This window comes from Setaria italica, chromosome II (assembly GCF_000263155.2).
Source record: "Setaria italica strain Yugu1 chromosome II, Setaria_italica_v2.0, whole genome shotgun sequence".
NCBI lineage: Eukaryota > Viridiplantae > Streptophyta > Magnoliopsida > Poales > Poaceae > Setaria > Setaria italica.
This window is the reverse complement of record NC_028451.1, coordinates 28,199,624-28,221,824: the sequence shown is the minus strand read 5'-3', so window position 1 is coordinate 28,221,824 and position 22,201 is coordinate 28,199,624. Positions and strand designations below refer to the sequence as shown.

General features: G+C 47.7%; 5 protein-coding genes across 5 annotated transcripts; all 5 read right to left on the bottom strand.

Moving 5' to 3' along the window:
• Positions 1-1,452: 1,452 nt before the first annotated feature.
• LOC101752916 (GTP-binding protein BRASSINAZOLE INSENSITIVE PALE GREEN 2, chloroplastic) lies at positions 1,453-4,496 on the bottom strand. The gene is made up of 3 exons (XM_004956616.3): positions 3,082-4,496; positions 2,507-2,674; positions 1,453-2,412 (listed from the first exon to the last, which is right to left on the bottom strand). The coding sequence occupies exons 1-3, from the start codon at positions 4,321-4,323 to the stop codon at positions 2,023-2,025; spliced, it is 1,800 nt and encodes a 599-aa protein (XP_004956673.1). The 5' UTR covers positions 4,324-4,496; the 3' UTR covers positions 1,453-2,022.
• A 979-nt stretch (positions 4,497-5,475) lies between these two features.
• Positions 5,476-6,670, bottom strand: LOC101752506. Its single transcript, XM_004956615.3, has one exon. It carries the CDS (start codon positions 6,478-6,480, stop codon positions 5,854-5,856), a length of 627 nt encoding a protein of 208 aa, XP_004956672.1. The 5' UTR covers positions 6,481-6,670; the 3' UTR covers positions 5,476-5,853.
• A 1,391-nt stretch (positions 6,671-8,061) lies between these two features.
• LOC101786652 lies at positions 8,062-9,056 on the bottom strand. Its single transcript, XM_004956614.2, has one exon. The coding sequence runs from the start codon at positions 8,960-8,962 to the stop codon at positions 8,324-8,326; it is 639 nt and encodes a 212-aa protein (XP_004956671.1). The 5' UTR covers positions 8,963-9,056; the 3' UTR covers positions 8,062-8,323.
• Positions 9,057-11,749: 2,693 nt separating this feature from the next.
• On the bottom strand, positions 11,750-12,647 carry LOC111256389 (LOB domain-containing protein 6-like). The gene is made up of 2 exons (XM_022824313.1): positions 12,633-12,647; positions 11,750-12,571 (listed from the first exon to the last, which is right to left on the bottom strand). Exons 1-2 carry the CDS (start codon positions 12,645-12,647, stop codon positions 11,750-11,752), a joined length of 837 nt encoding a protein of 278 aa, XP_022680048.1.
• A 3,211-nt stretch (positions 12,648-15,858) lies between these two features.
• LOC101786255 (zinc finger CCCH domain-containing protein 59) lies at positions 15,859-20,448 on the bottom strand. Its single transcript, XM_004956613.3, has 10 exons — positions 20,308-20,448; positions 19,937-20,213; positions 19,475-19,598; positions 19,222-19,341; positions 18,887-19,004; positions 17,919-18,331; positions 17,528-17,828; positions 17,342-17,438; positions 16,698-16,843; positions 15,859-16,572 (listed from the first exon to the last, which is right to left on the bottom strand). Exons 1-10 carry the CDS (start codon positions 20,401-20,403, stop codon positions 16,444-16,446), a joined length of 1,821 nt encoding a protein of 606 aa, XP_004956670.1. The 5' UTR covers positions 20,404-20,448; the 3' UTR covers positions 15,859-16,443.
• Between the last annotated feature and the right edge of the window lie 1,753 nt (positions 20,449-22,201).

Genomic DNA, 22,201 nt, shown 5'->3' with positions numbered 1-22,201 from the left:
GTGATATGATATGACACGGTCTCCCAAATTACATTTTAACCATTAATTTATCTTATATTATATTATTTATGGTTATAAACTTATAATCATTGGAGAGTACATGTTATTACAAATCTAACCGTTTCAAATTTGCATCATAAAAATAAAAAATATTTATTAAATTATTAGTCAAAGATAGCGAAGTTTGAATGTTGATACGTGCGTTCGCCTTATAAACATAAACAGAGGGAGCATCACTTATCAGAGTCTCGAAAGTTGGTGATCGTCGATCATTTGTATTGTTCTGCTGCCAAGTCATGTCTGTAGTCTGTTCGCAAACGCTATCAATTACCACACCCCTGACTCCTGAACAGTGCAACTAACCATAGGTCTAATGATCTGCAGTACGTTAAGACGAGAACGACTCAAAACACCGTTTCAAGAATCAAAACCAGTCAAACATGACAAGGCAAAACATTCTCAAACCATTCACATAGTTCTTGCAGTTCCTCGAGGCAAATTGTTGACAACTCTGCTGCGTATCAGGGTTGCCTCAGCTAGTATGTGCATAGTGCACAATTTCAAAGTTCTGCTAGTCTGCTAAATTGAAGTCTATATCAATTGTGCAACAGTATGTGGAAGCTCCCGTCAGAATAAGAGATAAACTCCACAAAGCAGAGCCGTTAACAACCGGCTTTAATATAAAATGATTGGTGCTAATCCAAAAAAGGTTGTACTTTATGTCAAAGGTGGCATCTCAAGATTTTGGTTGGAAATTAAAGGGTTCTAATTCCCAACAAATCTTGCATATTAAGATCACCTTTTTGCTCTCTTTCTGTGCAATATTTGTTTAATTGATTGACAACTTGAGAAACCAAAACACGTTGCTCGCTTTCTAATTGATAACTAGAGTCTAGAGGAACCAAATCATGTGAAGGAACTTAGCTTACCATAGAAAAAAAAATTCACAAGTCTTGGTTTGCATGCCCTTCAGTCAGAAATATATGACCCTTCGATCAAGATCGGTCAGACTTTATAAAATTGGACCTTTAACAGTTTTCCAAATATTTTTGGTTTGGAAAAATAGCACTCAGAGTTGCACCTTGAAAACCATGAAAAGTTAACAGCATTATATATTTTTTTGGCCGAGGGTGTATATACTTGGACTATGTATTGTTGTTACACTCGGAAAGCAAGAGAGAGAACTCTGAGAGATACCAGTGCGGCTGTGCCAGTACTACAGATGCATCTGATTAGTGTACCCACTATGCAATGCGGCACAACCACTTTTCTTTCATCTGCCAGAATTTTTCAAGTCTCTCCGGTCTCATTACTGAAGTGGCCAAGTAGGGTAACATCTAACATGTGCACGCATGCTATCTTTGCTTAAGAGTTCAGACCCACCCCAGAAGCACAGGGTAATGAAACTAAATAAAAAAACAGTGCTGAAATTCACTGCAGAAAATGCAAACAGAAAGCATAGAATCAATCATTAAGGATACAATCATTTTACAACAATGTATCACAGATTCCAACAACTAAAGAAAGATTTCATTTGAAGACAAAGTGGTCCGTGAAAGATGCCCGCTGAATTTTTAGTCTTAGGCATTGTTGACACAAAGCAGAGCAGGAGTTCGTGGATCCTAATTGAAGGATCAGAGCTACAGCTTTACAAAACAATTATAAAGTCCAAACTTTATGACAAGATCCAAATGTAAACCTGAATATCTTTAGACCTTCCTTTCAATCGCAAGTACTCGTGTTGGACTTTTATAAGTTCACATACATCTCACATGGAGCATTCCTAAAAGACTGACTGACCAGCCAAACAAATAGACGAAGGCTCAAAATTTAGGGCTTCAAAACACAGTTCTACCAGAAAAACCTTCATCGAACACAGGCCCCTTCTGAAGAACATTGTAGGCTAAAGCCTTTGTATGCTTATAATTTCAGTTAACAGCTTCTAGGACCAAAGCAATACTCCAGTCACCTAGAAAATGGCCACCGAAGCAATACTCCAGTCACGGGACAGAATGAAAACACTCAAGCATCTACAGTGGAAGCAGATTCTGCAGCTTCTGGTGCTGTGACGGGTGAAGTATTTGTCTTGCTCTCTTTTTTCTTGTTTGTCTTCTTGGTGCCCTTCAGCTTATTTGTCATGCTATCTGCCTGGGAGACAATTTGTGAAACTGTGAAACCAGCTTCCTCAAAAATCGAAGCCCTCTCATGGACTAGGGAGCTCCTGGAGATGACATCAACACCATCATATGTCCATAATCCTAACACTGCCTCTCCTTTAAGCCCAACTCCAAACCAACCAAGACCGGCAATGGCTATATCCTTCGAGTTTGTATCCCAACTGTTCCCAGAAACTTTGAACTGTTTCCTCACCCATTTACCGAGCTCCTTTACCCGATCCTGGCCTATGGGAGGCTGCAATTACCAGAACAATAATGGCATTGTAGTCATGCAAAGTAATAGAACAAAATCTAGGAAAAGACATGTAATGCTGCACTAAAAATGCTACCTGTAGTTGTAAGCCAAAGTGTTCTTTTATCATAGTTGCTGCATTTTCTGTCTTTCCCATGTGAAGCGGGAGAAGTGGTGATGCCCATACTGTAACGTAGATTGATCCTACAGTTAACTCTTCAACATCCAGGCGTACCAATCCACCAATATGTATAGACTGTCCTGTCTGAAAATGGTGCAAGAACAAAGCACACTTAAATATTGATCATTGACAAGTGCAGGTTAGTGAATCATCCTGTGCTACAACCCACAAATGCTGTATCTACAGGTGCTCCTACAAGTGAAGATCAACTCAACAATGTCAGTGAAGCACATCACAATCTACTAACAGAAACTTCATAAATTTAATTATTTATCCATTACCCAGGTCAATTCAAAATCTATGAATTGCCAAGTTCAGTTTCACAACAATTGCAGTACTACACTTGAGCAGATTTAATCCAGTAGCCACAAACTAACGAAAAGCTATAGTTTCACAACAAACTTCTGTGCAACTTAAGAAAATGGGAAGAAGCCAGCCCATTGAAAATATTGAGACACATAATTAGGGAAGATAGAGAGAATAAATGTGACCTTTATTCTGTAGGTCCTGGGCCGCATCTCCTTTCTTACTTGAACCAGCTTCATCTCTTCGCTCGTCAGTCTGGATGTCAACTGATGCCCATGGAGAAGTCCTGGTGTGTCGAACAGCTTCGCTTGAGCTCCAAGAACGCCGTCCACCTTAATCACATCAAGGGTTGTTCCCGGAACTGGTGCCTCCGTCAAGGTGGGTCGCCCAACTACGCCAGAGCACTTGGCAATCGCATTGAGCAGCGTCGACTTGCCAACGTTTCGCGCACCCACGGCCCAGACATTACCGCGAGCCCCGGTGAGCTCGCGCACATGGTCGAGCAGGTCGCGGACGCCCCACCCGCGCGCGGCGCTAACCAGGTGCACCCCGGCGAGCCGCAGGTCGGCACCCGCACCGGCGCGAGCGCGGGCGTGCGCCCACGCGTGCACGTCGTCGGGTGACAGCGACGGCGTGGGGAGCAGGTCGAGCTTGGTGACCACGAGCAGCGCGCGCGGGAGGTTGGCCGGCGCCCCGTGCTTCCAGTCCTTGCGGTGGGCCTCGCCAGCGGCCGCCACCAGTCGCGCGACGGCGCGCGGGAACGAACCGTCGAAGTCCGAGGCGTCCGCGAGGAGCAGCACGAGCGACCTGGCCCCCGACGGCGACGCGAGGCGCGGGCCGACGGCGGCGACGAAGTCGAAGTCCGGGAGGAGGCGCTCGGCATCCGGGTGCTTGACGTGGCCGTAGTGGCGCAGCGAGTGGCACCGCGCGCACACCAATACCTTGCCCTCCCCCTTGGCCTCCGCCGTCTCAGCCGCCGCCGCCGCGGCCGGCTCGGCGCCCCGCGAGGGCTCCAGGCCCTCCCGGAGGTGACCGGACTTGAGGGAGGCGGAGATCCGGGTGTCGTCGGCGGTGATTGGCACGAGGCGCGCGCGATAGTCCGGGGATTTGGGGGAGGGGAGCGAGAAGAACCCCGGGAGGGCGGGGTCCGAGGACTGCATGGTGATGCCGCATCCCGGGCAGACGGAATTGGTGGTGACGGCTGGGAGGTCAGAAGAGACCACCGCTGGAGCTGCGATGCAGGCGGCGGCGTTGGGTGGTGGTGGTGGGGAGCAGAGGTGGCGGCGGAAGAGGATTGGGGAGGGTTTAGAGGTTTGGGTGGCGGCGGGGTGGTGAGGCGGGAGCAGTGGATGACGTGAGGGTGCTGAGGTGGTTGGAAGAAGTAGATGGCGGAGAGCGGGGTGTAGCCGCCGCGCGCGGGATAGCATCTTGCCGTGGCGCCGCCGTTGCGTGATCGGCGGTGGGGGAGGACAAGGTGTTCGACGAAAGTTCGAAATGAAAGGAGGGCCTATAATTGCAGGGCGGTTTTGGGCTTTGTGACCCAAAATGAATGTGGGCCATTTAGACTGGGCTTTTATAGGCCCGGACACTGATAGTCGATTAACGTGGACTATCATTTTTGAGAGGACTATCATTTTTTTCTTTAACACAAGAATATTAATTTCTTCATCTTTAATAAAGGGAATGTACGTTTCCTTTTGTTCTTCACTAAGAAATATGAATACCAGCATTTCGTATTTGCATCCCTTGTGGTATGGCTTGGGTGTTTGTCTTCCATGAGATTTCTGCACAATTTACTGTATTATTTGTACTATGTCATCATGAATCATAAAACTAGATGCGATGACTATGAAAAATATTTAGAAATTTCGTTTCATGAGACAACAAGGTGAGATGGAACCTTTTTTATCAAAGGCTTATAATATGTGCAAAATACGCTTGTTCCTCTCACTTCAGGACACCATATTTGGCCAAGTTCTCCTCCTGACATGGTGGATGCAAACCTAGAATAAAATTCGTACTCTCCTTTGAAGAAAAGACAAAGGGTTATCATTTTGTTCTTTTGGTAGGTAAAGGAAAACATTTCCTTTTTCCTTTTCCTTTTCCTTTTCTACATTGATATCAGTGATTCAAACATACTTAATATTTGTATTTTGTTGTATTATTTTTATTTCTCCTACCACAAATATGCGACTTTTTGGTTGTGAAGTCAACAGTTTCAAACTTTGATTGTCATTTTCGTAGTTTGGATATCTGGAAATTGCATGAGTAGATTTTTATAGAAAAGTAGTTTCATAATACCATAGATTGCTATGAGCTGTAAATAAATTATAGAATCATCGACTCGTAGTGAAATTGGGTAAAAGACCAAACCAATATTCAAAATGACACTTACAGTATTTGTGATTGGATGGAGTATCACTTCGTCCCTGTATTATCTGGGTAGGAGTTTCTTTGATTTGTGCACAAAATTCAATATTATTTGTGCATTAACATCCTGAATCACGTGTTCCGGTAAAAGAAGATATGTATTGTGGAATCCTTTCCATTGCTGCACATTTTCCCCATTTAAGATACACTTAAATAACCAATTTGCACATATATTATCATTAACCCCAGTGAAAGAATAAATGGAATGTGACAATAACAAAACCTTAGCATTTGTACAAATGCGCAAAAAGACAAATAAAGGAGAAGAGGAAAACAATATGTAAAAAATGTACTTCCTATGTCCCAAATTGTAGATTGTTTTGATTTTTTTAAATTCATAGATTTTGCTATGCACTTAGATATACGCTATATCTAGATACATAGCGAATACTATGAATTTAGAAAATTCAAAATGACCTTCAATTTGGAAGGGACCTATCTTTTATATACACACAGCAACTGAAAACAGAGTTGGTCTCCTCCAAAATGTTGACCAACAACCTGCACGAATTGAACACGTGAGCGAATCACAGCTGATCTGGCCGGGCGTCCGGCTGCCGGCTTCCGCCGCCGAACGCGCGCCGCTTGAGCATCTGGGTGTAGTTGAAGATGGAGTTGAGCCGCTGCTGCCGGAGGTCCTCCTTGAACCCGCGGATGAACTCGTCCGCCTTGGCGTCCACCTCCGACCTCCTCGCCTCCTCCTCCCTCTCCTGCTCCGGCCGCCGCCGCGCCTTCAGCGCCAGCGCGTAGGCCTCGTCCATGCTCATCCCGTTCGCACCGTCACCCTCGTCATCCTCCGCCACCGGCACGCGCTCCGCCTTGGGCGATGGCTCGAGGGGGAGCGCGCGCGGCGATCGCTTGGTCACGGCCACGGCCCGGCCCGCCGCCGGCTCCTCTGCTTCTTGGGCGGCGGCGTCAGGCTGCGGGAACGGCGAAGTGCTGAAGCCGGCGGACGGGAAGGAGAAGATGGAGTAGGAGCGGAGGCGCTGCAGCACCGCCGACGACGCCCTGCGCGTGATCCCAGCGCCGCCGCGGCGGGGCGACGGTAGCGGCGGCCGTGCCCGGGACAGGACGGCGACGGCGGCGATGACCGCGTGCACGACGACGAACCACAGCCACGCAGGCAGCGGCGGGCACCACCACGCCGCCGCCATCAGCTCTCCGGCCACCAGCTGGATCGATCGCGCGCGCTAGCTCTCTGCTTCGCGCGGTTGCTTCTCCTGGCTTGCTCTGCTTGGGATTCGCGGGAAGGCGCGAGGAGGCTGACGGGAAGAAAGAAAGAGCGAGAGGCTCTGCGGCTTCGGGCAATTGCGTGTCGGGTATATATAGTGCGAAGCTAATCAGAGCCAAGTAGCTTAGCTGACAGCCCGACACGACCGAGTTACTTAGCGACCAGTTTATTCATTTCTCTCAACTTGTTTCTCTGCAGGTTCCGCATGCATGCTTTCGTGTGGCAGCTTCTAGGTTAGTTACAGTTGCTTAGTCAGCAGTTATGTTAGGGGCCTTGCTTAGTTAAGTGTTCTAGTGGGTATCTTGCGTGCTGGGTGGATAGGATAAGCCCCCTATTCTTGCACGTGTGTTTTATTATATTACTTCTCCATGCAGAAAAGAACCCGCCGCTTTCCAGGAGTTTGCTTTGGTGCGATCGCCGTCATTCGACCATGTCATCGTCATCGTCTCTGTGCTGACTGGGTGTAGTGTAGATGCGTGTGCATGTCGATCGATATAAGCAGCAGCTAATCGGAAGGCAGCTCACGTTACCGGAAGACTTGTCGTGAAGAAGCAGCGGTACTATACGCATGAACAACAGAATTAGTTCCATGTTAATCCCAAATATGTACAAGGATCAGTGCTAATTAAGCTAGCCTTTCTCTTCCACCGGAATGTGACCTTTTCCAATCTGTTGACATTTTCAGCTAGAGCTAGGATGATGACAAGTGCCGTCCGCACACGTCGCAGTCTTGCTTGGATATTGTCTGGTGTCACACGTTTCTGATTCGTTTTATCTTTAAAAAAAGAAGCATCCACTGCATGGCAAACGAATTGAAAACTGTGAGCCGGAAATTGAAAGCAACCCAACTCAGTCTGGGTCAGATCGGTTTCTCCTGGCAGTCTGACTGGTCCGGAAACCTGTAGCTGATCTAAGAAAATCAACGCTGGGTAGAAATTTTCGATCCTTCAAGACCTTTTACTATCAAGCAATAACACCAGTACCCTCGTGAAGTACCATTTAGTACCGGTCAGTATTATTGACGGTACTAAAGGCATCGCTACGGGTTACTTAAAAAAGGAAAGCATATCTAACTCAATCACATGTGCTGTGTAGGTGAGATGGTAAGAATTGTTCGCACGAGGCTTGAGGTTGTAGGTTTGAATCCCACGGACAGCGCATATTACGCGTGAAATTCGCATGACTTGTAACTTGCGATGATGCGCGTGTGCAGAGATCTCCTGATTATTCGTTTATTTTTTAGGCGCAAAGCTATTGTTACCGCCGTTGTTACGCCATTTAGTACCGAACACGCCGTACCAGATCATGCCAAAGGTCGCTTCCCCAGTAGCGTTCTCATGAAATGGGCCCAGTAATCGTCATTAATTATCTATCATGAGCTCACGGCTAAACCGACGCTTTTTCTTCGCTCAGAGTGCTCTTGGTCATCAAGTAGTAGTATACAATATATGTACTCTTACGAATACAAACCTTCCATCTTTAATTGGTAGATCGAGAAATATGAGCACTGAAGTAGATAGCAAAAGAATTGAAGAAATGCTCTGTCCAAAGCTACAAGATACGTATAAACCAAACGAATGTCGTAGATAACAAATAAAAGAATTGTTCTGTCCAAGCTACAAGATAGTACTTCACCTGCAGACTATACATATGCTAGTTTATGTACAAACAAACAACAACTCGAAACATAGTTGATCCCCTTCAAAATGCTGACCAAATTCTTAACGAATTGAACATTTGAACACGTGAGGGAGTCAAAGTGAGTCTCAAAGCTGATCTGGTCCTGCATTCTGCTGCCGGCGGCCGGCGGCGAGCCCACGCTGCCTGAGCATCTGGGTGTAGTTGAAGATGGAGTTGAGCCGCTGCTGCCGCAGGTCCTCCTTGAACCCCCGGATGAACTCCTCCGCCTTAGCATCCACCTCCGACCGCCTCGCCTCCTCCTCCTGCTCCCGCTCCGGCCGCTGCCGTGACGCCAGGACCAGCGCGTAGGCCTCGTCCATGCTCATCACGTTCTGGTCCTCCTCGTCCTCGTCCTCACCCTCCTCGTCTGCCGCCGGCACGGGCGGTGGTGGCGTGAGCGTGAGCGCGCGCGGCGACGGCTCGGTGGGTGACCGCACGGGCTCCTCTGTTTCTTGGTAGGCGAATGCAGCGGCGTCGGGCTGGAGGAAGGACAAGCAAGCGGACGGGAAGGAGAAGATGGAGAACGAGCGGAGGCTCTGCAGCACCTCCGAGGAGGCCCTCCGCGTCACCCCGGCGCAGCGGCGTGGCGTCGACGACTGAGACGACCGCGCACGGGAGGACAGGATGGCGACAGCGGCGACGACGGCGTTGAGCGCGACGAACCACACGGCCTGGGACCCCAGCCACGCCGGCAGGGACGGCCACCACCACTCCGTCGCCATCATCGTCAGCGAAGCTCGATCGGTAGGGATTCTTCTTCGTGCGCCCGGGCTCTTACACTAGTCTCCGCTGCTGCTCGAGGAGAAGGGCCTGATAACAAGAGGCTCTGCTCTGCGGGCGACGCGAGGATGCACGGGTGGAGTTTATATAGAGCTCGATTAACTCGTTTTCAGGTTGAAAAGTAGCGCGGCTTGGGGACGAAGTTGTCCATGTCAGCGCGTCATACATCCACCATGCATGACCTGAGCAAATCAGGTCAAGCATAGACCGGGCATGACGTTTCTTTAAATGATTGGTTCCCATAATGAAATATGCCATTCCTCGCACGAAAACGAAAGGGAAAAAAAATCCACCATGGTTGCCAAACATTTATGTTGTGTAGCAAGACGTAGGGTTGATAATCATATTCTAAATACTAGTCGTACCAACCAGATAATGCACCACCAAACTTGTCCTAGATTCATCTGAAGAAGTAACCAACTGGTAGCTCTGACTTGGTACAATTGGTTCGCACATCTCCACCCAATTCTTTATCGTATGCTAGTAGACAGATTTGGCTGGGGCGCTTTCCAGGATATTCCTTGCATTCCATCACACTCATGGGCCAAGTCCTCGCCGTCATCATGGGCTCATGACTAAACGCTTTTTCTTCGTCCTTCCATCACACTCACCGGCCGGGTTTAGCGATGATGACAAATTGACATGCATGCGTGTCGATATGCACTGTAGCAGTTTGAAGGCGATGCACGTTTCCCCTTTGTTGATGGTGAGACTTGGCCGTCAAGTAGCAATGCTGCACGTCTGTACGTGTGTGCGGTGGTCGGCTTGGACTCTTCTTAGCTGCGGCCGCGCCTCCGACCCGGCGCTAGCGCCTCCGGGCTCCGGTACGTGGTGGGCGCTTCGGGAACAGCCATTGCTTACCGGAACCTGCACCCTATCGGTCGAGCTGGTACCTAGGCGCTCTCGTTTTCGCCGACTCCGATCCCCGTCCTCGTCGATCGTCGGCTTACTGTACAAGGTTGGAACGTTCAGGCTGTCCACAAATAATCAACACAAGATTATACCATTATTATTTGATACTCTGAAATCTCAGTACGCGTATTGACCAACGGACTTTTTCAGATCCGCTTGTTCCGAATCCGGAAGGGGTACACACGTACACCCCTTCGTTAGCACCTGTCCACGAATATTCTGGATTTCTGGGGCTGAGAAGGTCCGTCACTTTCGTGCTTTTCTATACGGATGCGGATGCTGGGTTCTACTTAGAAGAACCAAAACTTGATCACTACCCGGTGAGGTTTAAGCTAAGCAAATGGAATGAAATATTGTCACGACTTTTGATTGAGGAGCCATGCACAAAGTCTCAAAGCCTGGGGTTGGATGACGATATTCTTGATAATTCTTACTGATCAATACAAATCCTTTTTCTCTAGAGAACCTTACTTGACCCTAATCCTAATTCTATCTCTAACCCTAATCCTGATGGAGGCCCAATAGGCCCAGCATTGTCCTAGCTAGCTGATCACTACCCACGGCAAATGTATTAATTTTACATAAACATATATGTTTATACTTGAATTTTGTCAAACATGCTGAGAGACGATTTGAGACGCTTAATAATGACGTTCACAAAGGCCGGCCTACTAGATGTCAGTGCACTTAACTACAAGAATGGCCTTCAAACTCCAGCAGTTTAAGCTGATTTGCCTCTTAAGAGGATGTATCAGGACCAGCCACACCATTTTTTGTCATTAATGAATCAGCACGTAGTCTGTGTTGTAGCAAAGCTTTTCTCAGTAACATCAATTACATGTTGAACCAAATTGTATCATAGTTCTGGCACTATTTACCTAAAGAAATTTGGGATCTAGTTAAACTGTGCATACTATGCTGACTTGTCAGGTATGTTAAACTACGATCCCAGATAATTACTACTATGTAACAGTTTGTACATGTCCATTTTTTTTCAAAAAGAAGTTTATTGGTACCTGATCATTGTACAATTTGTCATCCAAATGGTAACCAAAGTGATTTTGGGTAATCTTGCACATTTCTGTTTCCATGAACCCAAAATGTATAACCAAATAACAATGCATTTGATTATAAGACCATGTGCACATGGAAAGCTGGAGTACCGTGCTCTTTTCTTTGTTAAATTGCGCGCACAGAAACATATTACTGTGATTGTCAATTCAGGCAAAGAGGCTCCACTGAAAAATGATGCGTGGTCTAGAAAAGGGAACACAATGCCAGTGAGAAAAATCTTGCTCAGAAGCATTTTATTGAAAAATTGTTTATACAAACTAAACCTTCATCACAGATTCATCAACAACCAATACGTATCGATGATAAAATCTAAGGTAATGCATGTGTTCGATATGACCTACTCTCTCCGTTCCAAATTATAACTCATTCCAACTTTTTGGAGAGTCAAAGCATCTCAAGTTTGACCAAATCTATACAATAAAATGCTAACATTCATGATACTAGATAAGTATCATTAATTTCTTCATTAAATATATTTTCAAAGTATATCTATTTGGTGCCATAAATTTTTATGATCCTCTCTATAATTTTGGTCAAAAATAAAATAGTTTGACTCTCCAAGAAAATTAGAATTGCTTATAATTTGGAACGGAGGGAGTAACAATTATTATCGAGCCGAAGTAGCATACTCTGTAACTAACAACTGAGAATGCAACAAGCATGCTTATCCTGATTAAATAAATGAAAGTATTTTTAAAAATGTGTATGCATGATCAATGATCATGGATGAATGCATCTCCCATGCCTTAGAAGGAGGAGAAGCCTAACTCCAACTCGCATGGCGCCCCCGCCGCTGTTTCCGCCGGCTCCTCCATGTGCTGATCAACGTCGTGCTTCAGCACCGCAGCGGCCAGCTTGTCCTCTCGACGCACGACGCCAGCAGGGCCGTGGTGTTCTATTGTCGCCGGCATGGCCTGTGGCTTCACGTCGAACGCGTCCACAAACGGCACCGCCTCTAACCGGCATTGCTGCTCCAGCTGCTCGCCGAGGCCCGCCGGCGACCCCATCTTGACACCGGCGGCGTCGGCAAAGCCGTACTGCTGCTGCACGCTCCCGTCGGGGCTTGTCGCCTCGTCGCCGGCCATCCCGTAGCAGAAGTAGTTGTAGAGCTGCTGCGGCGGTGGATGACCATTCTGGTCGTCGACCTTGAGAACATGGTAACCTTGTTGGTCCTGGAAGATTACTCCGGCGCCTGCCGGGACGGGTCCTTGACCGGCGTAGAGCGCGCCCACGGCGACGCCGGCGTTGTCCTGCCCGGCCACAGCGGTGGCTGCAGAAGCGGCGGCAGGTAGGATCATTGCCGGGTCGGCGCCGCCGGCGGCCGCCGCCCGCCGGTAGATGGCGATCTGTTGCCTAACGTAGGCGAGCTCCAACTCTGTTTGGTCGATCTGCCTCCGGAGGTTCTCTATGATGGTGACGCAGCCGCCGACGGGGTCCGCGGCGCGGGCGTCGGACTGGAAGATGAGCGTCTTGATGGCATCGGCGCTGCGCTCCGGGTCGATCCGGCGCAGTGTCTTCTGGATTTTGCTGACGCCGAAGAGGCGGTGCGCGTTGAGGAAGCGGCGCTGCTGATCGGCGGGGAAGTGTGGGGCGAGCGGGCAGTTCGGGTTGCACTTGCGCCGCTGGTACTTGCACGCGGCGCATGCCTGGTTCTGCCCGGGGCCGGCGGCGGCGGCGGCGGAGGCGGAGGGGCGCGGGGAGCGGGAGGAGTGGGAGGAGGACGCGGAGCCGGGGGAGGCGGCCGAGCCGTTGGTGGTGGTGGCGGCGGTGGCAGTGTCGACGTGGAGGCGGAGGTGTTGTGGTGGTGGCGGCTTTGGGGAGGAGGAGGAGGTGGACATGGCACGCGCGCGGCCGGCGAGGTCGGGGCCGGCGGCCTCGGCGTCGGCGTCGGCGTCGTCGTAGGGATAGGAGAGGAGAATAGAGATGGGCACGCGGAGCTCTTGCCCTGCCTCTCGTCTTCACCGCAAGAATAGTGGGTGGGTTATAAAAAGAAAGCAGCTCGCCGAACAAACAACCTCGATGGACGGAACCATGCACGCACGCACGTACGCGTGGGTCCATTCATTCGCATTTCAAGTTTTGAACGACCTCGAACAGGAAGAGAAGAGGGTTGAGATGAGATTGGTGAGCCATTGATCGAGCTTGGATGAGTTTGGAGGCCGATAACCATGCTGGATCTGCATGCAGATCCATCTAACTGCAACGCGGGGGAGGCAAAATGCAAGTTCGATTTCTTTCGTAATGCCGCTCGAGGGTTTGTTTTGGCCTGTTATCATTGACCAGTTCGGGAGCCGCCACCTGGATCGATCTCAATGGTTCGTGTAGCACGTGGCAGCAGCTGGACGATCACCAGCTAACAAATCACGTGGCAGCACACAACATGAATTTTTCACATATTTTTTTTATGGAACAGGAAGGATTTGCATCCCCACCAATTATATATTATATAAGAAAAGATATTACCGGGGAAAAGAGTACAATCCAATTAAGAAACAAAGAGTGAAATAAAGTAAATAAGATAAATTACAAAACTGTACTTATCCATTGGAACATTGATTGCTTGTTCGTTCCTTTGCTCGAAGGATAACCAGGGCAAACTCATGCTTGAAACGGGAGCTGCAATCTTCCACACAGAGCTGAATTCCTCTGAAAATAAGATAATTATTACTGGGAATGCGCCTTCAGTACCACGGGAGAATACGCCTTCAGTGTTGATCCTAAACCCCCCTTTAGTATCGGTTTGTGCAACCGGTACTACTATATCAAAACTAAGGATGATCCTTTAGTACCGGGTCAAATAACGGTACTAAAGGGAAGCCTTCAGTACCGGTTGGCGAGATTGCCTGCCACGTCACACGTGCTCCTTTTCTTTTGCTTTTATTTTTTCATTTTTAGTGTTTTTCTTTATTCTATATTTGTATTTCGTTCCACGGCGCCGACCACCCCCGCACGGCCCGGCACACGTCGTTCCACCGTCGCGCCATGCTCGGTCGCTTCGGGCAGGTCGGGGTGCACCGCTTTGCTAGTCTGAGCTAGGACCGGCCGCCTGCACCGCCACGGACCCTGGCCTTCGAGCGCCATGTCAAGCCGCCGCGAGCCCCGGCCAACACGCTGGGATGGCCTCACACCTCCCGGCCGTCACGCCTCCAGGCTGCGCTACGCCGCCCCAAGATGCTCTGGATCCGGGCTGCGCTACCCCGGTCGCCGCTCCTTGGGGCCCCGCTGCCCAAGTCGCCAGCGCGCCCCTTCGTCGGGCCATGCCCACTCGCGGGGGTTGGCCGCGTCGTTTGGTCAGCCTTGCGCGCCATGCCTACCCATGGGGGCTGGCGACGCCGCCACCGTCACCACCCCGCCCAGCCATGCCCCCCCTCGCGGGGGCTGGCTGCGCCGCCATTGCCCCGCTCGGGCCCCGTGCTTGCCCATTGGTTGCCCGTGAGCCATCCCACCACTGCTGCTCAAGGAGCGGGAGAGGATATAGAGGATAAGTGAGAAAGAAACTGAGAAAAGATAAGGGAGAAATGGAGGGGATGAGGAGATAAGAAGGAGAGAGGCAGCAGCGGGGCCCACACGGTGTGGTGTAGTGTACTGGTGTTTGATTTTTTTTCTCCGCGCATGTCTGCCGTGTGCGATTGCCCGCGCGCTAGTTTCAATATGCTTTTCAAGGGTGGATAACCCAATTAGTACCAGGTGAAGCCTCCACCTGGTACTAAAGGTTCTCAGGCACATTAGTACCGGTTGGAGGCTATTTGTGACCTTTAGTACCGGGTGAAGCCTCTACCCGGTACTAAAGGCCCTCATGAGGGTCTCCTCAGGAACTAGTCGTTAGGTCTATTACTAGTGCTCACATTAGTACCGGATCAAAATGCAACCGGTACTGAGTATCGGGATGAATGCTCAATTTTCCAATAGTAATTACGGACATCAATATATTCCAACTCATGAGGATGACTACTTCCACGAAGAATTGCAACCGGAGTTGCGCTTTCTGACTAGCCAAGGTGGTGGCGTAAGGGTCCAGGGCGGTGTCAACATGGAGGTTTAGCGCCATCCAGCAATCTTGTGCGAAGGGGCAATGCAAAATAGATGTTCAAGGAATTCCTCGACCATATGAGGGCACAAAATGCAGTCGTAGGAAGGCATGGTCATGTTCTTATGTTTCTAGTGCTGAGACGATCTTTGAGGAGCAAGTAGAAGAAAACCTTATGCTTGGACTCTAACACGAAGAATTTCAAGTCCAAGTGAATATCCTATAACCAATGAGTTGCCTGTAGGCTTTTGTAGAGGAGAAACGTGAGGAGTCCCAAATATATATCCAAATATCTGGCTCATCTGAAACCAATGGCTTCCGGGCTTGCAGCTAGTTCTAGCAACTGACCATATTTGGAGCACGTGCGTAAATATGTACATATGACCACGTGCGTATATATGTACATATGACCACGTGCGTACGACCTCGATCTTTGCCTCTTTCTGAAATTCTCAACGCTTGTTTGGAGCATGCTGAGGTGTTCGCGTCCTCGAACTCGAAGGGCGCGAGAAGAATCCATCTAAAGAATGCCTGATTATTGTACATTAAGGCCCCGTTTGGTAGGGCTTCTCAAAGTGCTTCTCCACCGGCTTTTGGTGAAGCCCTACCAAAGGGTCAATTTCAAAACGGCTTCACCACCAAAGCCGGGGAGAAGCCGCAAAACGGCTTACACTAGAGAGGAGAAGCCGAAAAAAGTGGCTTCACCGGCTTCTCCTCCCTCTCCAAGCATTAAGTGATCATAAAATTACATATATTGCCATTGAGAAGCCGTTTTACCAAATGTTTTGCAACGGCTTCAGCTTGACTAAAAAAGCCACTCCACCGAAAAAGTCGAAGCCGAAGCCGTTTTATGAGAAGCCGAAGCTCTACCAAACATGGCCTAATTGTACATGGTTGCACTGCCCCTGTACGGATAGAATACACGTGCCCATTGAAACTCGAGTCGGTGTCGGAGTCCGACGAAGCCAGAAAATCATTAACCCGCCGGTCTCGATTCGGCGGCATGAGTCATGTACGTACTCACCGATCGATCGATCGACCATGATGGGCCAAGAAGACGCTGGGAGTAGCCACCATGCCATCGACGTCCAAGCCGCCGGACCCAGCAACTGCGCCGTGTGCAGGGCGCCCTTGGAGTGGGTGGCGGTGGCCCCGTGCGGCCACCGCGAGGTCCGCGCCGCCTGCGCGGCCCGCATCCTCTTCTTCGAGGACGACCGCCGGCGCCGCGTCTGCCGGGCGCACTGCCCCACGCGGCACGCTCACTTGACCGATATAACAGCACCCAAAATTTTTTTTGCAACATGTCCAATTTCCAGGCATGCAAGCCTGAACGAGTCCAATATTACACCAAAAGCAGTGCAAATATGCATTCAGTTATAAATCAGATGCCGCGAACAGGAACGGGCATGTTTTTCACTCCGCAGGATCAAACTCGCGGAAACCTTGTTTGAAATCATCCACCATTTGGATCTCTTCTTCATTCGAGACCTTGCAGTTTCTCCAATCTGCACGATCTGCCATGCTTAGCAATCCCGCTAAAACCTGTGGACGTGACAAAAGGGAAGACATCCAACGTTTAGTACATTGCAGTTTCACTACTTTCTTTCTGATCTCAACTAGTCTGTCCTTTAAGCTGAAAAGGTGCTGGTGATGATCATATCTCATACCTCACGTCCAAACTGGGCAGGGAACTTCTCATTACTGTCAATCGTATGCAAGAGTATTTTGCCTTCCGGGAGCTCAACATAAAACAGGCTTGATTTGCTTTCAGACTGAGATATCAATGATTCTCTAGCAACTTTTGCACCATCACCTGTGTAAAAACAAATCAGAAATCAATGCTGACAGAAATTGGATATATCTATCATTTACTGCTGGTCAAACTCTCAAAAGTACTGAAATTGAATCGACATAACTTCACATAAAACTGGAGGGGAATAGCCTTTCCCACAAAAACATTCTTGGAATAATTAACACTTCTTGAAGCTAGTTCTGTTCCTATTTATAACAAGTTTCATTCTGATTGAAACACTAACAGCCAATGCTCTGATAACATAATTCATGCAAACCAACAAAGAATAAAGCTGGCTTCAATGCATTTTGATGAACGCGGGTCTTGTACTTGTGTAAACATTGTAATTAATTATGTGTGAAGAGCAACAAAACAGATGTTTCAGAAAAGTGGGAATTTGGACTACTAGATAATGACGAGCATATCAGTGCCCTGTTGCATGCAATAAGTAAGGCATTCTTCTTTTTCCTCTAGTTTAGTCAACTAACGAAAATAAGGGGAAAATGCATAAAGCCTCACCTGGATTCACCACCGAGAATTCAAAACCCAGTCTTTTCGCTGCTATATGAAATATCTTATTAACTGCGTCTGCTTTAGATAATGGTACCGGAACAGCCTATGCAAGAAATTTGGTTGATTACCATGTTGTAAACATAGCAAAAGTTCATTACAGATACAAGCTTTACCTGGTGAAAGGTACCTTACCTGAAGGTTTGCATGGCGGGTGTGCTGTGAAACCCACTCAAAGTATACTGCTGTCTTTCCTTGCTTCTCAAAGTACTTAGCCAGAGCATTCTTATACCTCCCAAGTTCTACCTCTGCTTCCGCAGGCATCATTAATGTACTGGGGCAATGTTCAACAGGTATCATTAAAACATGATTTGGAACAAGAGGACCCTTTGCAAGTGCGCAGTAGTAAGCTTCTCCGATACTAATGACAAGATGTGACTCAACATCTGGACTTGACAAGCAGAACCAGCAACGGCTCTCCGCACGCCTTCGTTCGCTGGAGTTGAAAAATATATAAAGTTGTAAATCACAGCACAAACAGAATGAGCCACAGAATCAGACTGACAGAAAGAGACGTTTGGCTCACCTACGAGGTCTTGCGTCTCCTACAGAAGTCTCCAGGCTGTGAGAAAACTTGCAATCCAGGCCCCTCTCACATTTTCCTTTATTTAGAAAATCAAAACAGACATTTCTCTGGTAATGTTCCACTGCCTCCTCGTCATGCCTAAAGTTGCATTTACTCCCCCGTGGACAGGACCCTGAGGATGTAAATTTGAAACACAATCTACCCCCATCACCTTCCCCTTGCCTTTGCCGCTTGACATCATAACGCCAATATTGCGCATCAGTGTTGTCAGCTGGACGTTTTGGAGCTTCTTCAATAGGTACTGATTTTGCTGAAGCGGCATAAGGTGATAAAGTGGCATTTGGAGGCTTGGCATGGATATCAGCACTGGACATGGTAGATGCTGGAGTAGGAGAAATCGCATGAATAAATTTCTGAAAAGTATATGCAATAAGGAGTAGCCAATCAATGACTTAGATTTCTCAGCAGTTGCAACGTATCAGTGAAGCAGCACATTTAACTAACTATTTCACCAGTAGATAACAATATAACTCGAAAGTAAATAGTACTTTAAGACATCTAATGATGACAAGAAAAACAGAATGTTTTTTTTATAGCTCATAAGGAATAGGGAAATTCTTGAAACATACTCCCTCTAGTCAGAAATAAGTGGCATTTACAGTCAACTGTTTCAACTTTTGATTAAAATTTATTCTTTATGTGCTGAATTTGGATACATTTGAAAATGATATGAGTAGGTTTGCTTGACAAGTAGTTTCGAAACAGTATTACTTTTGTGTGCTTGATAAATACATTACAACAAAAAAGATAGGTAGTCAGTTGCATTTAGGGGCATGTCCATGTCCAAAAAGTCACTTATGACTGGATAGAGTAGTGTACAAATTATAACAGAGGGCAAAAGGTCGTATAAATATGAAATGAACAGATTTTGTTTTTTTAAGAAGTTGACTTGACAAGTATCCACATACCTGCTTTTCTTTGTTTCCGACATTAGCAAGTCCAATAAAGCGGGTAACATGCGCAGCAGAATCATTGACATATGGTTCCCTTGAATAAAAGACACCTTTCGTACCAGCAATATGATATCTGCATGAAACAATGTCACAATTCTGGATCAGACTACATTGTGTCTTCTGCTACATAATATACAAACCACTGATCTGGCTAAGTTAGTGGTCAGTAACTCCAAAGTAATCTCGTTGTAAAATATCAGCATACAGCCATACAGAAACTGTGTGTTAGTACTTTAAGGCGACTTTCTCAAAAATCAGTTTCCTTTTGTGTATGAGGTCAGAAATCAAACCTTGGCTTAATCTCGGCAACCAATTCAGCAACAACAGGATCAAACCCATGAGGATCCAAAACCTGATTAGGCACACTGGAAGTGTCAGCCCCATTCGTCACTCCAGTTGGCCATTCGTTAGTGCGATCACATTACAGTCAAGGGAATCCAGTGCGTAAGCATGATGCATCAAGAATAGATGCTAAATCAAAGCAACTCAATAATAGTACTAGCAGGCAGTGGAAGGAACAATATAATGAAAAAAAAAGGATATGTCAAGAACAGATCAACAATCCCTGGCTCTTCTGCAAGAGCCCGCAGGGCATCGACATCATCCTGGCTGTAGCAGCCAGGCCCTCCTGGTCCCTTCTTCCCCGACAAATAAACCACCGACAAACCTACAAAAGGAAAACAGGATTTTTGGTTATCCTACCCATTAATGTATGCAATTGCTACAGCAAGGTGACACTAAATCAGCTCACATTCAGCCTTTCATGCATTGCTACACGAATGTTGAATGAAATTTTGTATTAGCTTAAGAATGTAGCACACAAATAGGTTTAAAATTTTGAACTTGGAGAAGGCAGAGGTTGCATTAATTCAGCATAGTGAAAGATTTCGATGACCACAACAGCGTTCCATGTCAAAATTTAACTAATGGGGCAGCAAATCTCTTGGCCTTGTCGCCTAACGAAATTAATTGGCAGTAGATAAAGTGTAGACAAAGAAAGCACACCATGGAGGGTGAAGCGGTTGCTGCCCCTGAGCCAGAAGAGGTTGGGGCATATCTCGATGCCGCCGGGCGCGAACCCGCGTGCACCAGCGGCGGCCTTCGACAGCAGCCGCGGCGCCGCCGGGCCGTAGTCGCCGGTGAAGTAGGTCGGGATGGGCACGGTGGCGCGACCCTCGAGGTAGTCCGCGACGTCCCCCGGCGCCCCCTCGGCATCACCTTCGGGAGAGAAGAACTGCCCCACGCAGAGCAGCGCGTGGAACGGCCCCGTCGACTGGTTCACCTGCGGGCGGGCAGCGCACGGAGTCACGGAGCGGCAGTAGCAGGGAGGGGGGAGGGAGATAAGAGAGGTGCGAGAAGGGAGTAAGGGCGGTTACCGATTTAACGCGCTTGAAGAGCTGGTGGAGGCGGCCATGGGCGTCGCCGGCGAGGAGGATGCGCGGCGGCGCCGGGGTCAGCGGGGTGGCGGCCATTGGGGCTTCTCGCTGGGTTTTGGGCACGAGGAAGGGGAGAGTGAGACTGACTTCTGGATCTGTTAGGACGAGTCCTCTGGGCCTGGTTTATTTGGGCCTGTGCCTTGTGTGTTTCGGTGTCGTCATTTGGGCCTTCATACAGTTTACACCCAACTTGGATCTGGCCCACGCCGTAGGCCTTTTCCTTTTAGGCCTCCTGTTAAAAGAATAAAAAGGCCCCTCAAGAAAATAAAATAAAATAGGCAATACACAATAGATATTTAATTCATTATCATTAAGATATTAAATGTTCGAAGATATTGTGGAAATGGACTTCTACTGTCAAATGAAATGAAAGACAGGTTCTTATTGGAAATTGCAAAACTTGTATGACTAAATAATTATCAATTTTGCGCAAGGGGCCAGTGTAATTGAGGTGGTTTTCAACCACTACTAACTTTGACGTGAAAAGGAGCTATATGCAGGAATAAGGTTGATGCGTCCACAATGGATGATACACTGAATGACTCAATCGCGCATAATACACGCACGTGACACTTGCTCCTTCCTGACAAGATGAATCAAAAGGATCGAGGTGCAAAGAGTATGTACGTTGGAGGTTGCAACCACCATACTAACTCCTCCTGTCACCAAAAAAATGTTGTTTTGTTCCACAAATAAAACAATTTCAACCAGTGGTATATGTGATATGTTTAAAAACACATACAATTAAATGACCAAACATGCCCGTATCATTTTAAAGTCCAGCTATAATATATATAAATATAATCATGGCTTTTAGAGAGTTACTAATTGCAATGAACTATAAATACGGGCATTTTAATTTCGGGTACAAAGGGAGCGAGCCTTCGATCCCATCCTACTATACGCTCCAATTTTATTTTTTTTTGCACCAGATTTTTCTGGGTGCACGTGACAGATCGCATTGACTGACGTTGCCACTGCTCATCTTTGATCTTTCATTCTTCTCCTCAGTTAAACTGGGCTACCAATTCACCAGAGAGTTGACGGCTCATTCATGGTCATGGACCGCCGTGTGGTCCATGCATGTCCACCACCACTGGCATGATATCGCCACCCAATAGCCAGTCCGCTGCTCAACTTGGATGTCAGGATGTGTGCAACGACGATTCTAAGACACCCTAAGCATGGAAGATCTAAGGTCCTGTTCGAAGCATCACACGCATACACTAGCTAGCACGGTCTGAGAATACCACACCACAGCATCTCACAGTATTGTAGAAACAGTGATGTGTTTGGCAATCGTAGCAGTATGCAAATACCTGTTATTCTGTATATGCTACATGCCTCTCTTATTACGAATGTTTCACTTTAGACATGACTCTCGTATTACGAATGATTGAACTATAATAACGTAATGCCGAGTAGTGCGCATATATACATAGCCGTAACCTGACCAGTATTCCAGCCGATCGAACATGCATGCAGAAACTGAGATCAGATGTATGGGAAGCAAAGAGGGCCGTGCATTCAGTTTAGGAAAAGAGGCCGGTGGGCGTGGATGTTTAGAAACTCCGAAGTTACCGTGATTTTGGAGATTCTACGGTTTACCAAACCATACTATTACAAAATCTGTCACGCCCAAATTCCTCGATCGAAAGTTTATACCTCGGTGTTTTATAGTACCATGGTATCGTCTCCGATCTTTGAAAATACTTTATATTCAAACAGGCTAGTTCAATGGCACGAGACGTTGAACACCCTGTGATTGTCATAGTTGTTTGTGACTTCATGTTTTGGTGAACCTATCGATTTGATTCTTATTAGATCTTTCGAT

Coding starts and splice junctions, on each gene's coding strand:
- LOC101786255 (XM_004956613.3), bottom strand. CDS start 20,403: ATGGCCGCCACCCCGCTGACCCCGGCGCCGCCGCGCATCCTCCTCGCC. Junction 20,214..20,307: donor TCTTCAAGCGCGTTAAATCG/GTAACCGCCCTT, acceptor GCCCGCCCGCAG/GTGAACCAGTCGACGGGGCC. Junction 19,599..19,936: donor CAACCGCTTCACCCTCCATG/GTGTGCTTTCTT, acceptor TTCCTTTTGTAG/GTTTGTCGGTGGTTTATTTG.
- LOC101752506 (XM_004956615.3), bottom strand. CDS start 6,480: ATGGCGGCGGCGTGGTGGTGCCCGCCGCTGCCTGCGTGGCTGTGGTTC.
- LOC101752916 (XM_004956616.3), bottom strand. CDS start 4,323: ATGCTATCCCGCGCGCGGCGGCTACACCCCGCTCTCCGCCATCTACTT. Junction 2,675..3,081: donor CCAGGACCTACAGAATAAAG/GTCACATTTATT, acceptor CACCATTTTCAG/ACAGGACAGTCTATACATAT. Junction 2,413..2,506: donor ACTTTGGCTTACAACTACAG/GTAGCATTTTTA, acceptor TGGTAATTGCAG/CCTCCCATAGGCCAGGATCG.
- LOC101786652 (XM_004956614.2), bottom strand. CDS start 8,962: ATGATGGCGACGGAGTGGTGGTGGCCGTCCCTGCCGGCGTGGCTGGGG.